Source organism: Myxine glutinosa, chromosome 10, assembly GCF_964187855.1.
Source record: "Myxine glutinosa chromosome 10, kmMyxGlut1.1, whole genome shotgun sequence".
Taxonomy (NCBI): Eukaryota; Metazoa; Chordata; class Myxini; order Myxiniformes; family Myxinidae; genus Myxine; species Myxine glutinosa.
In genome coordinates, this window is record NC_136270.1 from 105,881,181 (window position 1) to 105,903,869 (window position 22,689).

Genomic DNA, 22,689 nt, shown 5'->3' on the forward strand with positions numbered 1-22,689 from the left:
GTTCTTCAGTCATCGTGATACCGGTAATGAAAACCTATCACTGACGTATGCACGGCAGGAACTTTCTCATCAGCAGGGATTGGGGCACTCGTCGGGATAGAAGGGAAAATCGATGGAGAAAAATACAAAAATATCTGAGAGGGAAACATGCTGCCCTCTGCAATAAACTGAAATTGGGATGGAAGTTCACCTTTCAACGTGACAACGATCCGAAGCACACAGCCCAAGCTACACTGGTGTGGCTAAGGAACAAAAATATATAAATGTCCAAGCCATGACCTAAATCTAATTGAAAATCTGTGGCATGACTTGAAGTTTGCTGTCCATCAAAGCTCCCTATGCAACTTGACTGAGTTTGAACAGTTTTGTAAAGAAGAATGGGCAAATATTGCCCAATGAAGGTGTGCAAAGTTGGTAGAGACCTATCCCAACAGACTCAGCTGTTCATCATGATAGCTGTAATTGCTGTCAAAGGTGTTTCCACCAAGTACGAACTCGGGGGGGGGGGGGGGGGGGGGGAGGGGTGGACACTTTAATAGGGATAGAGGCACTGTTGTCTCGAATCAGACGGGTTAACACCTCCCAGCCCTTTTTGTTCTGTGAAGAGACAACTTTTTACATTTGTCTTGTTTCAATCCAAAGCGTCCTCTTGTTGTCCTGCTTTTGTTTTATTTGTGTAGCCCCCACCTTGAGTGGCCTTCTGGCTTTGTGGTGGGCAATATCCCATTGAAAAAAACCAAAAACAATAAATTGTCAAACCAACATAATCCAGTTTTGTATTTTTTATAAATTTTCTGATATTTGTAAAATTTGTTTTTCACTTGGAAGTTGTGGGTTACGATGTGTAAATAATGGTGGAAAAAGTCTGATTTAATGCAATTTATTTCCAGGCTCCAAGGCAACAAAAGGTGAAAAAATTTATGAAGGGGGTGTAGACTTTATATACTGTGCCGATATATATATTGTTGCGGATATGGGATTTGGCCTCCATATCCGCTTGTAAATATTCCCCTATTTCCCCAATACTCCCCAACTATCCCCAATCCCCCATTCCCTAGTCCCATTGTCTGTAAACAACACTCTGTAGAACCGACGTTCCCCTTTTTCCCCCATTAAATGTCGTGCCCAGGTCCACCGCATCTCACGTAGACAACTTTCGGACCTCTTGCTAGTTATTCTTAGTCTATGTCAGTTAAGGACTCGTTTCCATTAATTCTGACTCTTCGTTGCACCAGAATGTGATTGTATGGCACCAGTAGTGAGTTTAGGACCTCCCAATACCTCCCCCCCAACCTCATCTCCGCATCCTCCCATCATCTCATACAACAACAACAACTACAACAACAACTACAACAACAGAGGGGGGCGGCGCGGCGCGGCGCGGGGAGTGTGCGTCCTCACTCCGGCTTGGTTAGCCGCCATTGCCCATGCGCTCCACGGGGTTACCACGAAGGGGCTGGCTGTCAGCTCCTCATCAGGGGCGGAGCCCGGTAACCCCCCCGCAGCCAGTGAGAAGCGGCGGGCCGATTCCATCTGGGGCGGAGCTAACGAGCCGAGGGCGTGTCACTCCCCGCCGGATATGCGCAGCCACTTACCGGACGTGAGGGGAGATGCGCCCCCAGCTTGGAAAGACAAGTCGCGACCTCCGAGCGCTGAGCGACCTCCCCGCATCTTTGGACCGGACCGGGTCGATTTTGCCCCTGAGCCAAGGTGCACCTTGAGCCATCGAATACCTGCCCCTCCTTGCCATCAATCCCCGTGTGAGTCAGTTTTGTCCCGTTTATCTGTGGTCTGTCGGGAATAAGATAAGTGTGTCTAAGTGCCTATCTTCCTATGCTGTCTCTCTCATCCCTGTAATCTAAACGTTCCGAACTAATATAACCTCCTCCGGAGGCCTTGAGAACTGTACCCCTGGTGTCGTGTCATTTAACCTAGCCGTTGTGTCCTTTCCTTCATTGATCTAGCGTAGCGCGACTCGGCCAACGTTCGAGTATAATCGGGTAACTTGTGCGAACACGGCGGCCATTCCGCTCGGCCCATCATAACATCTAAGTCGTGTCCGTAACAATTGGTGTCAGGAGTGGGATTCGGACCTGGGACTAAATTCATTTAGCCCAAATTTTGGAACACCAATTGTACCATGAGGGTAACAATTGGTGTCGAGGAGTGAGATTCGATCCGGAGCGCGTTTTACGCGCTCGAAATTATAACGGCGAAATTTGATTGTGTTTTACAAAATATAAAAACCCGAATTTTGAAAGTCGCGCTATGGCAGACCAAGTCGGCTGGGGTCCGGTAGAGGAGAGTGAGGCAGGGTCGATCCAGGACCAAATTGAGGGACATGAGGAGAGCGAAGCAGTGAGGGTAGCAGACGCACAAAATAGCGTCGTTGCGCCCGACGTTATGGGCGCGCAAAATGGCGCCTCGCAAGAGCGCGCGGTAGCCGAGCCCGCTGTATCAACGGGCTTTAACATGCAGCCGATTGACATGCAGGCCCTCATTGCGCAGCTACAGGCAGCTGTACAGATGAGTATGGGGAGCCAAATTGAGCGATTGGGTGAGCGGTTGGGAAACCAAATTGTGGGAATGAGGGCTGATAGTGAGCGATTAGAGGGCCAAATGGGGGCAATGAGGGACGAAGCGAGGGGTACCAGTGAGGGGTTAGACAATAATTTTAAGGGATTAGACAAGAAATTTGGGAAATTAGACAATAGATTAGGGGAAATACAGGAGGGGTTAATGGGGGTAGAAAACAGAATGGCCGCTCAAGAGAATCAAATGGAAGGGATGCAAAAGGGGTTAGAGGGGTTAGAAAACAGGATGGAAGGCAAATTGAGGGACATGAGGAACCAAGCGGAAAGGGAAGTTAAACAAATGGGGCAGCAGATAGAGGGGGTCAGAATGGGGGTAGAGACCAAACTGGATGCTCACAGGGAGGAAATGGAGCAGATGAGGGTGGCATCTGGGCAGGAGATGCAAGTGATGGGAGAGGAGATCAGAAGAGGTGTGAGTGAGGAGGTCGGAGGAGTGCGCGAGGAGGTGAGGCACTGTAAGGAGCACATGGAGAAGGAGGTGAGAAAGGGGACTGTAAAGTTACAAGGGGGCATAGAGGACCTGACGCAGGAGGTGGAGCAGCTGACGGTTGGACAGACGGAGTTAGTGGAGCAGGTACAAAGGAACACTGCGGTAATAGGAGGGTTAAAAGCGACACAGAAAGAACTAAAAGATGATTTGGTAGCGACGAAGAGGGAATGTCAGATGGTACGTGAGGGACTGACAACGAGGTTGGACGAGGTGATAGAGGTAATGGAGACGAAGGACCGGCAGGTGAGGACGCACATGGAAACGGTCAAGGTAGCCTTAGAGGACGAGCTTGAGGAGACGTACCGGGGAATGAAGGAGGTGAAGCAGAAATTAGAAGAAGTGGAAGAAGGGGTGAGCGAAATTAAGAAGCGACGGAGAGAGGATAAGAAAGAGATAAAAGAGGAGATAAAAGAATTGGTCCAAAGTCTGTGTTTGGATCGTGATGATGTGCTCATTAACCGGATGAGGGATTCACAGGTGATGGAGGAGAAGCGAAGAGGAAGAGGACCCGGTGTAAGTGGTGACCAATATGGTCGTGCGTATGATGCGCCAGGGGATTTAAGAAGCTTGGGGGTCGAGATGGACCCGGGTGTTCGTGAGAGGCTGTTGGTGAAGTGTGCGACAGGTCTGGTGTGCGAAAAAGGAGGTGTGCGAGAAAGTCCGACTCTGGGGTGTGTGAGGAAAAAGTGCGTGCCAAGGAGTGAGGGTGCTGGCGAGAGTGAGTCGGTCGTAGCGCGTGTGCGAGGGAGCACATGGAAGCGCGGTGTGGTAAGTGTTACAGAGGGTGTGACGGGAGAGTGTGCGCAGGAGTGTGCGCGAGAAAGGTGTGTGACGGACAGGTGCATGGGGAAAGAGTGCGCTGTCAAAGGCAAGGAAGAATGCACACCTGTGGTGAGTGTTACAGAAAGGTGTGTAACGGGAGAGTGTGCGCGAGAAAGGTGTGTAACGGACAGGTGCGTGAGGAAAGAGTGCGCTGTCGAGAGTAAGGGTGAGTGCGCTGTCAAGAATGGAGGTGAGAGTAGTGAGAGTGAAACGGAGCGTGAGTTGGTTGTGACAGGTGAGCGAGGATGTACACCTGGAATGGAAGGATGCACACCTGGAATGGTAGAGCGTGTGTGGGAAGGCACATTTGAGTTGGTAGTGAGGCACGTGGTTGGGTGTGCGAATGAGAGCACACCTGTGATTGTCACAGAGGAGGTGACCGAGGAGGGGGCGCGAAGAGGTGTGTTGGTGAGGTGTGCGACCAACGAATGTGTGCCAAAGTGTTCGGTGGTCAGGTGTGTGACCAAGGCTGTGAGTGGAATGAGGGTACCTGGGTGTGTAAGGAAAGGTACGAGGAGCATGGAGACGGCTGGATGTGTGAGCAAGGAACGGGCTGCGGGGTGTAAGCATGCAGGTGAAGCATCGACGTTAAACGGAGCAGCGGTTAGGTCGACTTATAGCCGAATCGGGCCCTCGGTGCGTGCTGGGCCTCGCTTTGAACGGCCGCGTCCGTGCTCCACTAGGCGGAGCGGGCGGCTGGATAGGAAGGGTCGTCATGGCGACCACTTTTTGTTGAGGCATTCCGGCAGGTCGAGATCGAGCCATTGGATGGCTCCACGCCGAGATGGTGCGTGGGATCTCGGCCCGGGTAAACCTCCTTCCCTGCACCGAATGCGGGACGTATCCAGCCGCTGGCACCAAACAACCCGCATTCATGGCTTGGCTGTACGAAGCCGGGCTTTGGACAGGAATTGGCGCACCGAGAGGCATTAGTGAGTAGACTGTGTGATGAGGTTAGTGTTTTGGCCCCAAAATTAGAAAAAAAACAAAATTTGATGATTGGCAAGGGATTGGCAGTAATGATTGGCAGATGATGGGCAGTGATTGGCAAATTTTTAATTTGTTGAAATTTGATGTGCAAAATTGGTAGTGAGAGACCCCCGATGTGGTGGGATGGCAAATCCACCATCCTTCCCATGTGGGGGCAAAGGAGCAATAGTTTATGGGGTGTATGGCAGTGAAGACTAGCCCGGGTGGGTTAAGATATTGATAGGGATCTAGCGAAGATGACAGGAGGTAACGTTAAGATTAGTTAGTGACTGATACCTGTAGTGGGGACGCAGGTAGTTTAGTGTGGTTGATAATGACGTGGGAGCGCAATAGTTTAAAGGGACGACTGGGAAGCGCAAGTTTCAGAGGGGAGTAGTTAGATGAGATGATGCCGTGTGGTTGAGAATTGAACAGGTGTGATTGCACAGGTGTGCAACTGGACAGGTGTGTGGAGCAGTGTGTGAGTAATGAGTGTTGTGGATCAGCGCGAATGCGCTTGGGGAGAGAAGGGTGCAGGTGGCACCAGGTGTGAGAGCACAGGTGTGCAAGTAAAGGTGTGTGGGGAGAGTTGGAGTAAGTGGTACGGAGTGGTGTGCATGGTGCGAAGGTGTGGATGGGGGAAGAGTGGACCCCTTTCACGAGTACCCGGGGCGGGTAGTGTAAGTGTTAGGTAGAGGGTATAGGTAAATTGTGGTTGGATATTGGCATTTGTGGTGCGGTTGCAGAATGGTGTTGTGGATGGGTGCATTAGTGTTGTGGAAATGGCTGGGCGTGTAGCCTGTTAGTGTGTGTAGTTGGTTGGGCACTCCACCACTGTGAGGATGTCGGCCAGGTGAGGCCGCAGGTGGGCTCTGGGAGCCGTTAGTGTCAGTGGGGCCCGAGGATCCGGAGGACGGACCCGGGTAGCCCAGTGCCAGAGAGGGCACCGAGTGGGGAGAGCGCCAGAGGGCCTTCCCCAGGTAGTTAGGTTAGGGTGAGGAGCAGGTAAGCTCGGAGGCAACTGCAGTGGTGGAGGTGTGCAGGTGGGTAGACCCGCTGGGAGAGGTACACGCCACAGCCCAGAAATTGTGCGAGGGCACCGGGAGATGAATCGGGGGAGTGAGACCCCAAATTGAAAAGCACCACAGTTGGTCAATGGGAATTGGTTTTTAGAACCCATAGTGTAAGTTGGCCAATGGATTGGCAGGAGAAAGACCCCGGGTAATGTAAAGTTGTTAAAGTCATTTAGGAAATAGTTAGGATTGATGAACCTGTCGCACCATACGCAGCCACTTACCTGTGGTGATGATGATGACGCCACACCTGTGTTTTCTTTGTTTTGTGTTGCAGGAAGTAAGGATTGCTGTGTGGATTTGTGAGACGCATCACGACGTGGATGAGACATTGGGGTGATTCCATCTCTCCCTCCCTAGGAGGGACTGATGATGAATTGGTGATAGCAAATTATGATGTTGAGTTGGAGATGGCAAATTTTGATGAGAGTTGAAAATGGCAAATTTGATTGGTTAGGAGGGAGAGAAGACGAATTTGGTTTATGGGAGGAACGGGGAAGACAGTAGGGACGTTTGTTGATTTGTAAAGTAGATGTTTATGGGTAGTGTTGTGTTTTGTGGATACAGTAAGGGGTAAGGGAGGGGCCATGTAGGTTACCTGGTGGGGGGGGGGGGGCGTACGGTAGGAACGTACCTGTCTCACCTGGTTCCCATGTGCCCCCAGTGTGCATTACCTTGCATTGCGTGCACTTTTGCGCCCTTACCACCTTACTCACTTGTCTGCTTCTTTTGTCTCCCACCTCCGAGGATCTGGCTTTGGGGCAGAGAGAGAGGAGAGAGAGGTGCTGGCTCCGCAGTTGTGGGCCTGCACTTTCGCTGCTTGCTGCCTGGATCGATACACCATATGGACCGCAATGTTGGTGGCCACCCACAATGGACCGCAGTTCTTTTGCGGCCAAGCACCACCCATTGATGGACCTCTGGGTCAACGTGGCACCTATGCCAAACAGGTGAACCACTAATAGTTGGCCCCCTGACGGCCACAATAAAGAAATGGACGCGGTTGGCGCCTTTCTTTATTTTTGAAGGAAGCAAGAAGGCCAAGTGCACCACACGAAGAGCAAGAGACACCTGCAGGGTTAGGGGTTGTTGTTTTTATTTTAATGAACAATGGTGACTGCACCGATTGGTGCTTGGGGTGGTGCTTTTGGTGCTTGGAAGGGGTGCTCTGCACATTATTAAAGGCCGTAAGGCCACAGAGCACTCGTGGGTTGGTGTATCGATGCTGGCATGCGTGCTCTCTCTTTGCATAACATCTGCATGTGTTCCTCCAAAAACAGGTCCTGGATCGTAGTGTAAATATCAGCGTAGTCTTATGTAAATAATGCTCCCTACCGGCTGTATGTTTAGTTTGCGAATTCTTTCCGCGATTCGGTTATCCTGTGGGTGTGTTTCTGTGAGGAGAAGGGTGCAACGTCGCAGGGGGACATATTTACTCATTTGTGAATATCTGTAAAACTGTCGCACTCAGGGTAGAGTTAATAGTAGAGGGAACTACATCTGAGTGCCACACTAAAATAGGTAAAAATTTATCGGGTCGGGACGCCCCGAGGGTAGAGAAGGGTGCAATGTTGCGGATATGGGATTTGGCCTCCATATCCGCTTGTAAATATTCCCCTATTTCCCCAATACTCCCCAACTATCCCCAATCCCCCATTCCCTAGTCCCATTGTCTGTAAACAACACTCTGTAGAACCGACCTTCCCCTTCTTCCCCCATTAAATGTCGTGCCCAGGTCCACCGCATCTCACGTAGACAACTTTCGGACCTCTTGCGAGTTATTCTTAGTCTATGTCAGTTAAGGACTCGTTTCCATTAATTCTGACTCTTCGTTGCACCAGAATGTGATTGTATGGCACCAGTAGTGAGTTTAGGACCTCCCAATACCTCCCCCCCAACCTCATCTCCGCATCCTCCCATCATCTCATACAACAACAACAACTACAACAACAACTACAACAACAGAGGGGGGCGGCGCGGCGCGGCGCGGGGAGTGTGCGTCCTCACTCCGGCTTGGTTAGCCGCCATTGCCCATGCGCTCCACGGGGATACCACGAAGGGGCTGGCTGTCAGCTCCTCGTCAGGGGCGGAGCCCGGTAACCCCCCCGCAGCCAGTGAGAAGCGGCGGGCCGATTCCATCTGGGGCGGAGCTAACGAGCCGAGGGCGTGTCACTCCCCGCCGGATATGCGCAGCCACTTACCGGACGTGAGGGGAGATGCGCCCCCAGCTTGGAAAGACAAGTCGCGACCTCCGAGCGCTGAGCGACCTCCCCGCATCTTTGGACCGGACCGGGTCGATTTTGCCCCTGAGCCAAGGTGCACCTTGAGCCATCGAATACCTGCCCCTCCTTGCCATCAATCCCCGTGTGAGTCAGTTTTGTCCCGTTTATCTGTGGTCTGTCGGGAATAAGATAAGTGTGTCTAAGTGCCTATCTTCCTATGCTGTCTCTCTCATCCCTGTAATCTAAACGTTCCGAACTAATATAACCTCCTCCGGAGGCCTTGAGAACTGTACCCCTGGTGTCGTGTCATTTAACCTAGCCGTTGTGTCCTTTCCTTCATTGATCTAGCGTAGCGCGACTCGGCCAACGTTCGAGTATAATCGGGTAACTTGTGCGAACACGGCGGCCATTCCGCTCGGCCCATCATAACATCTAAGTCGTGTCCGTAACAATATGTATATGTATATGTATATATATATGTATATATATATATATATATATATATATATATATATATATATATATATATTGTTACGGAACCAGAGTACGGCACTCCCCTTAAGGGGGAGGGGGGGGGGTTAATCCCCCCTTCTATTTTCACTGGCCGTCTCCACTCCTGACGCTACACAGCTACCTCCGGAAAGGCAGGTGTGCAGCCCCGTTCGTACCGCGGACAGATGTTAATTGCCGAGCGGTTTTAGCAACCGCGGCACGAACTATTACCAATTACTAGACCCGATTCCTGGACGTTGGCCAAATCGTGCCACAGGTATTCAATTGGGAAATCACTAAAACGACACGGATGTGAAGAAGAAGCAGAACAAAAGTAGGAAATACGAATATAATTTATTACTACTATTTACAATTCAAAGAAACCAAGGGAGAAGGAAGAATAAGAAAATAATTACAGAAAGAGGGACGGACCAGAAGGACACAGTGCAACGCTAGCTTACCTATGGCAGTCTTACTTACAACCCCAGGACAGAACAAACAAAACAAACTCACGTACACCGAAGGATGGAATGGCAGGAATGGTTTGGAGGGATGAGCAGGTGGAATCACAGGGCACAGCGAGCAGGTCCACTCCGGGCGGGAAGCGAGGAGCCGGCAGCTCCAAGTATTTGGCTGTACACCGCGCACCGGCAGGTTGGTTCACAGCAGCGCGTCAGGGCTCCGTTTGGTAGGTTGAAACGGGGCCGGTTGAAGCGGCTCTCTGCAGAAAAATCGCTTGTGCAGAACTCAGCTGGGTCACGCATCTGCCGCGAAAAGGCTTCACGTGCGCTTTTATATCGCCTGGGGCGATCAAGCCGCCGGCCTCCAGGACACACCTACCGGGCTGCTCACTGCAGTGCCGGTTGGCTGGCACGGGCTCTTTTTCTCCGCCCCTGATGACGATGGGCGACCACGCCCTTCTTCTCCGAGTGTACCTCGTGGCTAATGGAGTTTGGGGTGATTCGAGCGAGCCCCAGCCAAAGGGCAGCGAACGCTGCCGGCAATTGCGTTTTGGGGGCAATTGAAAGGGGATTCTACCTTATTTGAATTCGGTGCAATGCAGCGTTACTAGTGGGAAGACAGAACCTTAACCTAATACACATAATAAGGAGATAACTACTGAACAAGGAGGAAATCTATGATTGGCTACGTGATTATATATGGAATAACTACGGGAACGACCTTTGACCTTTATACACAACAAATGGAGGAAGGAGGGTGATATTTTACAACAATAAAAAAAAACACAATTCCCATATCCACAACAATATATATATACATACATGACCAAAAGTATGTGGACACCCAAACATCAAACACCTCATTCCCAAATCATGGGCATTAATATGGAGGTGGTCCCCCCTATGCTGCGATAACATCCTCTACTCTTCTGGGAAGGCTTCCCACTAGATGTTGAAACATTGCTGCAGGGATTTGCTTCCATTCAGCCACAAGAGCATTAGTGAGGTCGGGCACTGATGTTGGGCGATTAGGCCTGGCTCGCAGTCGGCGTTCCAATACATCCCAAAGGTGTTCGATGGGGTTGAGGTCAGGGCTCTGTGCAGACCAGTCAATTTCTTCCACACCGATCTCGACAAACCATTTCTGTATGGACTTTGCTTTGTGCATGGGGGCATTGTCATGCTGAAACAGGAAAGGGCCTTCCCAAAACTGTTGCCACAAAGTTGGAAGCACACAATCGTCTATAATGTCATTGTATGCTGGAGCGTTAAGATTTCCCTTCACTGGAACTATGGGGCCTAGCCTGAACCATGAAAAACAGCCCCAGACCATTATTCTTCCCCCACCAAACTTTGCAGTTGGCGCTATGCATTCGGACAGGTAGCGTTCTCCTGGCATCTGCCAAACCCAGATTCATCCGTCGGACTGCCGGATGGTGAAGCTTGGTTCATCACTCCAGAGAACACGTTTCCACTGCTCCATAGTCCAATGGCGGCGAGCTTTACACCATTCCAGTTGACGATTGGCATTGTGCATGGTGATCTTAGGCTTGTGTGCGGCTGCTCGGCCATGGAAACCCATTTCATGAAGCTCCTAATGAACAGTTGTTGTGCTGACGTTGCTTCCAGGGGCAGTTTGGAACTCGGTAGTGAGTGTTGCAACCGAGGAACAACTGGGGCCGAGGATTTTTACATGCTACACGCTTCAGCACTTGGCGGTCCCGCTCTGTGAGCTTGTGTGGCCTACCACTTCGCGGCTTTGCTATTGTTGCTCCTAGACGTTTCCACTTCACAATAACAGCACTTACAGTTGACTGGGGCAGCTCTAGCAGGGCAGACATTTGACGAACTGACTTGTTGGAAAGGTGGCATCCTATGACGGTGCCACGTTGAAAGTCACTGAGCTCTTCAGTACGGCCCATTCTACTGCCAATGTTTGTCTATGGAGATTGCATGACTGTGTGCTTGATTATATATAACTGTCAGCAATGGGTGTGGCTGAAACAGCCGAATCCACTAATTAGAAGGGGGTGTCGACATACTTTTGGTCATTTACTATGTATATACACTACCAGTCAAAAGTTTTAGAACACCTCAATTTTTCCAGTTTTTATTGAAATTTACACAGTTTAATGTCTCAATGTATGCTGAAATTAAGCATAGAACAAATAAACAATTGGAGATCAAAAATAAATCGTAGAATCATTTTGTTTAACAAAATTTAATTTAAAATTTTGACTCAGCAAAGTAGCCACCTTTCCAGATATAACCGCTGAACACACTCGTGTCATTCTTTCTTCAATGGAAATCAAATATTGTTCGGGAAGTTCTTCCCAACACTGTTGCAGAAGTTCCCACAAATGTGTTGCACTTGCAGGTTGCTTTGCTTTCACCCTTCTGTCCAGTTCATTCCAAGCCAGCTCGATGGGGTTTAAGTCTGGAGACTGTGCTGGCCATTCCATGATTTGAAGCCTACTGTCTTGTTCTTTTCCTCGAAGGTAGTTTTGACATAGCCTGGAGGTGTGTTTAGGGTCATTATCTTGCTGTAGGAGGAAGCCCTGACCAACTAGGCATATAACAGAGGGTATTGAATGGCACTGCAAAATGCTGTGGTAGCCCTTTTGGTTCAGGGTGCCAGTCACTCTGTGCAAGTCGCCGACTCTGGATCCAGCAAAAGAGCCCCAGACCATCACGCTTCCTCCTCCATGTTTGACAGTTGGTGTCACACACTGAGGAACCATCCTTTCGCCTACGCGACGGCGTACAAAAACCCTGCGTGATGAACCAAAGATTTCCAATTTTGATTCATCGGTCCATAAGACCTTCTTCCAGTTTTCAGTAGTCCACTGGCAGTGCTTCATGGCCCAGGCAAGCCTCTTTTTCTTATGTTGCAATCTTAGCAGTGGCTTTCTTACTGCCACTCGACCTGTCAAACCTGCAGCTCAAGGTCTTCTCTTCACAGTTGAAACTGAGACTTGCTTACTTCGACCAGTGTTAAGCTGTGCTTGAAGCTGTTGTCCTGTGAGCCGCCTATCATGCAATCTCAGAAACTTGTCTTCTGATTCTGTTGTGGCTTTGGGTCTGCCAGACCTCTTCCTTTCAGAGTTTCCTCCAGTTTCCAATATACTACTTCCTGCAGTGCAATATTGTCCAAATAATGCTTCAGAGGGTGTAATAACAGTCTGTTCCAATACTGCTTTTATACAGACAGGGGGTCTGTCATCAAGTAATCAGCAGAGGTTGGAACACCTGTAGGAATTGATTGCATCAACTTTCAAGGCTTAATTTACTGACATTGCTGCAGAACAGCTGTAAGTTGTTAACCCATTACTTGTTCCCTGAAGAAGGCCTTTTTTTTTTTACAATATAACTGTGCAATTTACATTACTTGCAACGGTACCCCGCCCTATGGGTGGGGCTTCAATTGGAAGGCCCAAATAAAAAGGCAAAATATCCGAAATTGAAGGCTTTTTAAATTTTAAACGATTCATATAAACATCCGTTAAATCATATCACACGTAAATCATCAAATCACAGTGATGTGCTTTTTTTAAGTGAAATTCGAAAAATACTGTTTAGATTTTGATGATTTGCGTGTGATATTTAATGCGTGTTAAAATAAATCGCGCCTCCAAATTGAAGCCCCGCCCTTGGGGCGGGTACCGTTGCTCGTAATATATAATGGCGATACAACAATTTTTACCGCTTTGCTTTTAAGAACGGGAATTAAGGGGGAGGAGCGTGTTAATATGTCTGGTTGAAGGCTTTGGGTGGTGAGGGGCTTGAAGCCAGATTTTAATCTTACAGCCGCCATATTGGTGCTCGCCGTCACTGCGATGCCAAGCGAAAGACGCCTCAGAGCTGTCACATTCACAATCGCTATGTCGTATGTACTCCCGATACGTGTACCAAATTCCCGATACGTGTAACTGTACCAAATCAACAGTTAAAAGGATTTTGAGCCGATAGCTGTTACGGCCTTGGGAAGATCGATCGAAACAGCGATCTGTTGGCGTATTCACCGCCCAAATAGCGATGTGGAATTCTCTCACGTAGAGATTAAATGTCGTTTGAACTTTGGCCGGGGTCATTATTTACTTCTAATGATGTTTATATACGAATGATGTTTAATGATGTTTATATTGGTTTTGGGTTGACCTTTCCGCATATCTTGTGGGATTGTAAGTTGGAGAGACGGCCGTAATGGCGGCGAGCGAGGGGGTTGGAATTCTCTCAAGCAGGGATTCAACCCGTGTCCTTATAAAAGGTCTTTGTCCGAGGTCACTGAGTTCGATCGGTGCAGCCGTTTGTGCGGCACCCGGGAAAACAACATCGTCACAATGAAAACATCGTCACAATGAACGTTATGCGAACGCGAATGTTATGCAGGAGTCCAAACCTGAGAATGCTGGAGACTAAAGCTGAAATTGGGAAAACGAAATAGCCTATTTTACTCCTGGAGGTCCCAGGATTATCCACCCAAAATATCGTTACGATCGGTTCAGCAGTTTTTATGGTACCTTCGAATGGACAGACAGACAGACAGACGGACGGACATTTGGTGAATTATAGTAAGATTTTCCCGTTTTTGCTAACTAAACTTTTTTTTAAAACCTTGAGCAGTTTACTGCTTACCTTTGTACCATTTCAGGTTATTCACTGGACATTAAACTGCGTAAATGTCAATAAAAACTGTAAAAATTGAGGTGTTCTAAAACTTTTGACCGGTAGTGTATATATATAGTTACGTTTATAGGGGTAGGAGAGGATATCATAGGGAAGGTAGGACTGTATCATTGTAGCATGGACCATGGATGCGGACGAGTAATCTCGATGTACTTAAGTTGGGAAACTGTAGCTTAAGATTGTGTGTCTTCACACGAGGTGCTAATTAGTGTAGGGATAAAGGCTGATTTTCCCCAGTACGTGATTTCCCCTCTGTAATTTCCCTTTTACGTTTTGCTGACAAGGCGGCCATGAAAACCTCCATGAAACAACAACAACCGCCGACAGAATCCAAGCAGAGCCACTCAGACTAAGGACCTAATAAGCCCAAAGGACCTAATAAGGAAAAAGGCCACATCGCTGGAGTGGTGTGATGAGGAGGTGGAGAAAGTGCTGGTAGGCCACGCCCCTGAGGGTGGTGATTGGCCGAGAGGAGCATGGGGTGAGTTGGAAAGAGCTTCACCATTGGTTGGTGGGAGGTTATCTAGAAGCTTCTAAAGAAGAAGAAGAGCATGTCTCTCTTGGTCCTGGTGAAGAAGCTTGGCAATTTTGTCGTGCTTTTGAGGAGAGCATTTTTCTGCGACGACCATTAAGGAGCTTTGATTATTGTTGGCACAAGGGAGCTGGAGGCCATGTTGTCCCTCCAGAACAGTGGTGGAGAACACTGAGAGGGCGGTCTTGGCTGCTCGCTTCATGGCTCGGTGCGCTCGCGTTGTCGGCCAGCGCCATAATGGGCGCTCAGGTGTGGGAAGCGTTGGATGCTGGCCACCACTTCCGACCTCACCAAACGATCTTGTTGGACGAGCTAAATGCACTATAACAAGCGTTACGCCTAGGTCCCCCGTCGGTGAAGTGATGTGAGTTGACAAAGTGGAAGACGCAGAAAACATGGAAGAGTCGATAATATTTGCGAGTGGGTTGGAGACACACCCACACACGAGATTAGAAGTTAGTAGTTCGTTTATTTTTCAAGATAATCCGCTCACAAGGTTCAGACATATATGGTGGTGGCCATCTTGGATTTTGACGTGGCGACCCAATTTTCAATAGCGTTCTTCCTTATGCCTAGATACAGTCGCGCACCAGATTAGAAGTGAGTCGTTGGTTTATTTTTCAAGATATTCCGCTCACAAGGTTCAGACATATATGGTGGCGGCCATCTTGGATTTTGACGTGGCGACCCAATTTTCAATAGCGTTCTTCCTTATGCCTTGATACACCCACACACCAGATTAGAAGTTGGTACTTCGCTTATTTTTCAAGATATTCCACTCACAAGGTTCAGACATATATATGGTGGCGGCCATCTTGGATTTTGACGTGGCGACCCAATTTGCAATGGCCTTCTTCCTTATGCCTCGATACACCCACACACCGGATTAGAAGTTAGTAGTTCATTTATTTTTCAAGATATTCCGCTCACAAGTTTCAGACATTTACTTTTCAAGATATCGCGCTCACAAGGTTTAGATATGGTGACAGCCATCTTGGATTTTGACGTGGCGACCTAATTTTCAATAGGGTTCTTCCATATGCCTAGTTGCACCCACACACCAAATTAGAATTCGGTCCTTCGCTCACGCACACACGCACGTCTGCACACACGGACGGACGGACGCACACACGGACGGAGGGGAAAACCATAGTCCCCCTTTCGCTCCGAGGTGCGACGGGGGACAAAAAGGGATTTTCTTTTATTTTGTTATCCTTCCCATGTGTCGTATTCATAACTGTGTGTAGGTACCTCAGAATATAATTTTAGTTTCACCGAAGTACTCATTTTCATTCTTTGGTTTATTTTCATGAAATTAATATTTGTTGAATTTATTTTCATGTTTCTTTTTTATTTTTATTTTTATTTTTATTTTTGTATACAAGATCGAGGCTCGTGAAAGAGCGAACATAAATCACACAGAAAGACAAACAGACACATAAAACAAATAACATCGGGAGCGGTAGACAAGATGGGGAGAGAGGGGGAAGGACACAAACAACATTTGAGAGCAGGGACCGAGAGACATGGAGACATCGAGAGATCTGTGGGAGGGAGAGGGCTTTGGGGGGGAGGCATGTGAAGGGGGGGGGGGGGGGTGGTGTGGGAGAGGTATGAACATATGGACACTGCCAGGATTTCCAGGAAAGAAGTTGGAATTTCAAACAAGGTGGATCTGGGGTGAATTAGTGGGGGTAGAAAAGATCAAGGTTTTGGATGGGGGAAGATAAGAGATGGTGGTGAACAGCTGTTTTAAAGACCTGGAGGGAGGAGAGGGATTGAAGGGAGTGTGGGAGTTTGTTCCAGAGGCGGGAGAAAAGAGGAATGAAAGAGTGAAGGTGAGCAGAGAGCCGAGATTTCGGCAGTTTAACCATCAGAGGGTTGCTGGCAGATCTGGTGCGACCTGTAGGAATATTTGGGGGACAGAGCACAGAGAGAGCTGGGGGAGCAAGGCCGGAGAGGAGTCGGTAGAAGACAGAAAGACCACCTACCTGCCTGCGGTGAGTGAGTGAAAGGCCCTCAGAGATAGCTTCATCGCGGGAGATTCCAATGATTTTGAAAGCTTTGGATTCAACAGCGTGAAGCCGAGCCAGGTGTGAGGCAGGAGCACCAGCCCATAGGGGAGAACAGTATTCCATTGAGCTGCGGATGAAAGCCTTGTATGTGGTGAGGAGCTCAGGTGTGCCGAGGAAGGACTTCGCACGACGGAGGATGCCCAGTCGGCGACTGGCTTTGGAGGCCAGCTTGGAAATGTGGTTTTCCCAAGAAAGATCATGGCAGATAGTGAGACCCAAAAGCTTGAGCGACAGAACTTCTTGGAGTTGATAAGTAGATGGGAGGGTTGTCCAGTCGATCTTTTCGGAGAGACATAGTAAGAGAGTGAGATTTGTCAGGATTGAAAGACATGTTCCACTTGTTTGACCAGTCTGTGATTTTGTCCAGGTCTTCAGAGAGTGAGGAGGCTGCAGGCTGCCGATCTGAGGGAAGAGGAATGGAGCGGCAGAGAGTGGAGTCATCAGCAAAGAGATAGAGAGGATTTTCCAGGGAGTCGGAGAGATCATTGATAAAGACCAGAAAAAGCACAGGGCCCAGCACACTTCCTTGGGGAACTCCAGCCTCAACAGGAAGGGGAGATGAGAGAAATCCATTCAGGGCCACACATTGACTACGACCAGAGAGGAAGTCCGCAAGCCATGCATGGAGATTTCCATGGATACCATAGGAGGAGAGTTTGGTGAGCAGAGCTGGGTGCCAGACCGTATCAAAGGCCCGTGATATGTCAAGGGAGACAGCTCTGATCGTGGGATCTTTGTCGTGGGTTCGGGAATAAACCCGTGTGGCTTTTGTTCCGTTCAGGTAAACGTTTCGTAGCCTCCATCTCATGCGCGTTATACCGCCAAAAATCCGGGAGTTCGCCTCGGGAGTAAAAACGTTCGGCCATTCATCATCCAGCGGTCTTAATCGCTGGTGACATGACAAATTGTGTCAGGAGTGGGATTCAAACCTTCTGATACCAAATTGTGTCAGGAGTGGGATTCGAAACTTCTGATACCAAATGGTGTGCAGGAGTTGGGATTTTTGAATCCAACAGGACAACCACGATCCAATCATGCTGAGGTTGAAAAATAAAATTTTAAATCGAAATTATAACGATCACCTCTATACCATCAACGGAGAGGTGGTTGTAGTGGCCGAGTTTTCCAAATTCATAATGAATTGGTGTCAGGAAGATGCACGGCATCAGAAGAGTTAAAGAAAAAAAATAAATTCTGAGGTAAATAAAAACGCGCACGGGGAAACGCGGCTGAACGAAAAAAGAAATGGTGGAACGGCTGGAGGGGACCGAGATGCTAGGAAGCGAGCCGCGGGTAGATTCAGATAATGAGGATAGGGTATAAACCTCCCCCGTCCCGAGCCTCCATACCCCACAATGGTGGAACCGAAGATGCAGGGAACAGGCCATGTTGGAAATGCCTCCAGGCCATGTTGGAAATGCCTCCAGGCCATGTTGGAAAAATATATGGGATGAATGGACACTAATATTAATGGCATGAAGGAACAAATGAATGCCCAAACTAATAAAATTGAGGGAATGGAAGAAAAAATGAATGTTCATAATGAGCGTGGAGAACGTAGTCTTAGCCTCCGTTCCCTCGGACAAAACTTACCAGACCTGAGGCTGCCGCGCACGAATACATTCGTACCACGGCAGGTTGCTAAGCAACTACGAACGCCAATTGGTCCGTCGCACGATATCAGGGTCCTACCGTTTACCTGACACCATTTACCTGCATCACGTGACTTCTCCAATCGGGGAACGTACCCTCCGGCGGTGTACCAATATTATCCTTAGATGGTAATTTGGATGGCCGAGCTACTGCTTGATACCCACCGAGCTAATTAATGAGCCTATTACGCGATGGGCCCAGATGGGGTAGTAATACTCCATCAAGCTTTGAATGAAGGCCTTGTAAGTGGATGGGATTTATTTGATGCCGAAACGAATGGTGCACCTCTTCACAAAGGAATGTGAAGTGAAAAATCTAAGAATCAACACATATTTTGTGTTTTTTTTCCTTGTTCTTTGATTTTTAAATAGATATTTATTTCACTTTCGTTTCCCTTTTGTAAAAAAAAAACAATTCTCCCATGACAACTCCTCTCCATACACATCACAAGTTTGCCGAGAACCAGAGGAAATATCACGCATTTTGTTGTCCCAACATTCCCATTTATTGTTACTAATATAATTTATTACCCTGCACTATCAAAGCGAAAATCGGGGTTAAGCAATCGGGTGCGTACGTGTGCCATGTGCCGTACCATGTGCCGTACATGTGCCGTGTGCCATACGTGTGCCTGTCTGCATTTTAAAAATTCATTTCTCGGCAACCGTTGTTCCGATTGACACGAAATTTTACCATGGGAGCGCCTCCGCCTGTAGAAATTTTTTATTCATAATTATGACGTCATAGGTCACGTGGTTCGGACGCCATCTTGGAAAAAAGTTACATCTCTATCTCCCAAACCGCTCAATGGAAAAGAGGGAAACATTGCTCATTGCCAAGTACTGCCCATGGGGAATAAGATATGTTGATGATGATGTCATCGGTGCCTTAATTATGACGTAATAATTCGACAAGTACAACGCTCGATTCGAACAGTATGATTTTTTTTTTCTCTGCAATTCTGGGTCCGATTGACTCGAACTTTTCACCATAGGAGCGCCTCCTCCTTTGGAATATTTTAATGATAATCATGACGTCATTGGTCATATGTTACAGGCGCCATCTTGGAAAAAACCCAAAAACGTTGCACCTCTATATCTCCAAAACCGCTCTATGGAATAAATAGAAACGTGGCTCATTGTAAATAACTCCGCATGCGTAATAGGTGTTGTTAACGATGACGTCATTGGTGCCATAATTATGACGGCACCAATGACGTCATAATTCGACAGGGCCAACGCTTCGTCTGATCGGTTTGAAATTTATTGAGCGCGATCTATGCAACAATTATATTAGAGAGTATAAATTTATGATGTCATCACACACATGGTCTGGCAGCCATATTGGATCAAAAAAAAAAGAAATGTTCAAAAACAGAAGAGTTGGCTCACACCAAGTTGACTGCGCAGGGTAAGTATTCTATGAATACCATCTAGTTTTACTTTAAAATCAAACGCATATACTTGAAGTCTGACAGACATGCATCTTGCATCTGACAAAGAGCTTAGCAACACCTTTCAGATTGCATTGGAGTTACCCTTTTTACAACCCTTTGGAATTACCTTTAGAACCTATTAGAATTACACTTTAGAACTCTTTAGAATCAAACACGGTGGGTTAGAAAGGTTCTTCTTCGTTATTTTAATTGATGGACGGAAGGAAGAAGGACATAGCCAAATATTGAAGCAGCTTCACCACTTAAAAATTGAATATTGATGTAAGCACTGTATGATATAAAATATGCAATACCAGCCCACAACCACTTGACCGTCACAAGTTCACAAGCGGCTAATGAAAGAATGAGCTGCCAAATGAGGGAAGTTTACCACAGTGAGATACATTTGGAATTGTAGAATAATTCGTGAAGAGATACAAATGCAGAATGAAGAAAATCAAAAAATGTCATCTCAGTGAAACAGCAGGTAAGAAACTTAATGCTGGGAAACAATAGGGATTATTACCTGATACTTTTGGAGGAGATCCTTTCCTGAACCCTCCCCTGCACCCAAATCTGTAACCTCTGGCCAGTCCGCATCCTCGGGGAGCACATCTAGATCCTGTGAAACCATATGTACGAGGGTAAATCACTGAGAAGCTCAAATTCCCGATCGGCATACTTTGAGAATTGAACACAAATAGCATAAAATCGTCATCAAATTACCTGAAATGTTTCATAGAAATAAAAAGCTTCATCTTTGCTCCCAATCATGAGTGCCTCACCAAATACCATAGGCTACAACATCATTACCAGAGTCATAATTTTTGACCAGTATTTTTACTTTTGTTGATAACTTTTCTTTTCTATTGTCAATACACTTATCAAAGCAACAACTCCTTGCAAATTGACTGACGTCTATCTGGAATAAACACTTAGGATGGACCACATGCTCAAATACATCTGCATCCACAAAACAAAAGTTTCATCTCATTGTACCTGTCCCTCGTCGCCATCACTATCGCTCCCGTCATCTGAATCACATTTATCATCCGCTTCATTTTCTGCTGCAAAAGAACAAGTTTCATAAAAACATTTTGAATATTAAAAAAATTTGTTTTTAAAGAGGAAGAGGACTGATTTAAAAAATAACATTTCAGTGTGAATGTAAATAATAGAGCAAATGCAAAAAAAAGTATGACATTAATCTTGACATACAGTACATTTGGTAGTACATGTAGTACATTTTTAAAAGATTAATATGTGCCTCTATCACTGCCTTCTGAGATACAGTACTATTTTTTTTAAAAATAATGCATTCTGGTTGTATAAAGCCAAAATAAACTAGAAATAATCTGAAAATGCAAAGCCCGTCCGCATCCATTTGTATTCATATGTCTTCTTCTTCTTCTGCTCAAAATAATAAAGACAGTTAAAAAAAAATACAGAATTTAAATTGATGATTTCATGCAACCTTGACCATTGAGCTTTAAATGTAGAAAAAAAAGAAAAAAAAATCAATTTCTTGCTTTTGATTGGTGAACCAATTATGTGACCAATATGCAAATCTTTCAAATTTGGATGAAAATTGACGATTTTATGCAACCTCGACCTTTGACCTTTTCATCTAAAAAGAACAATTGAATCCTACCTTTTCATTAGTGAACCAATTCATTGGCCCGATATGCAAATTCTTTAAATTTCAGGTCAATCGGGTGAAAATGGGTAATTTTACCAATCTTGACCTTTGACCTTCTGATAAAATTATTAATTTGCTTTCTCCGCACTATCATAATAAAGATTTGGTGAAAATGGGTAATTTTACCAACCTTGACCTTTGACCTTCTGATAAAATTATTAATTTGCTTTCTCCGTATTATCGTAATAAAGCTTTGGTGAAAATTTGATAACAGCTCAAATGATAAATAAGTTACGGCCCGGACAGACACACACAAACACACCACTCACACACCACTCACACACACACAAACAGACATACACAAAGACATACACATCGACAGACACACACAGAAGTGATTACAAAACCCGTCTCCTGCTATGCAGTGGACGGACTAAAGATAACCATAAGCCATTGGAAATTAGGTTATACAACTAACATAACAAAGATACAAACTATTTTTGACCATATCAAGAAATTGAAAACTTTTTAGAAAGCAATATAATATTTCAATAAAATGTCTGACAAGTATCCCCGTTTGCATCATATCAATAAGCAATGCGATTCTTGAGGGTGTTGTGGATAAATAGTAATTAAAATGTGTAAGCAAATTGAAAAACAACTCACAAATACAAAAAGTAGAATGAAGAAGACACGGAGGGTCAATGAAGAACATAAATTCTGAGTCGATGTGAAAAAGAAGGTTGAAAGGTATTTCTTAAAACTTGACACCATGAAGATGTCATCTCGTTTATTATTTTGGTATGATTTACCACTTTAGTATAGGATAGTTTGGTGATAAAGTACTCTCCTCTGAGAAGTATTGTTCAATTTTATTCCTGAGATATCGACATGGTATTCAAAGAATACTAACCCTGCAGTCAACTTGGTGTGAGCTAACTCTTCTGTTTTTGAAGGTTTTTTTTTCTTTGATCCAATATATAGCAGGATACCTCAAAAAGTTATGGATGGATTTGGACGAAACTTGTTGGACAGGTTGTGTGTGTGACAAGGAAGAATGGATTCAATTTTGGTGAAGATCCGGATCCGGCTAGTAGAATCTTTTAAGTGATTCGTCACCATTGAGTGATATGGCCAACCAGGTGGAGGTATGCTCTCTACTGAGTGCCGTTCTAGTTCTCTAATGTAATTGTTGTGTAGATCACGTTCAAGAAATTTCAAACTGATCAGAATAAGCATTGCCACTGTCGACGTATGATGTCATAATGAAGGTACCGATGACATCATCATTAACATATCTTATTCCCCATGGGGAGTACTTGACAATGAGCCATGTTTAATTTTTTTCCATGAAGCGGTTTCAGAGATATATAGGTGCGAAGTTTTTCCAAGATGGCGCCCATACCAAGTGACCTATGACATCATAATTATCACTAAAATTCTACAGGCAAAGGCGCTCCTGTGGTCAAAATTTCATGTCCATCGGACTAACAGTTGCAGAGAATTTTTTTTTTCATACTGATCAGATCAAGTGTTGTACTTGTTG

The 22,689-nt window shown here is 46.4% G+C and overlaps 1 protein-coding gene across 1 annotated transcript in view; it reads right to left on the reverse strand.

Moving 5' to 3' along the window:
• ARMC9 (armadillo repeat containing 9) overlaps positions 1-22,689 on the reverse strand; it is a gene marked incomplete in the record, with an annotated part of 103,626 nt that overhangs the window by 1,153 nt on the left and 79,784 nt on the right. The window contains 2 exon segments of the mRNA XM_078785976.1: positions 20,031-20,126; positions 20,504-20,571. Coding sequence (XP_078642102.1) covers positions 20,031-20,126; positions 20,504-20,571 — 164 coding nt within the window.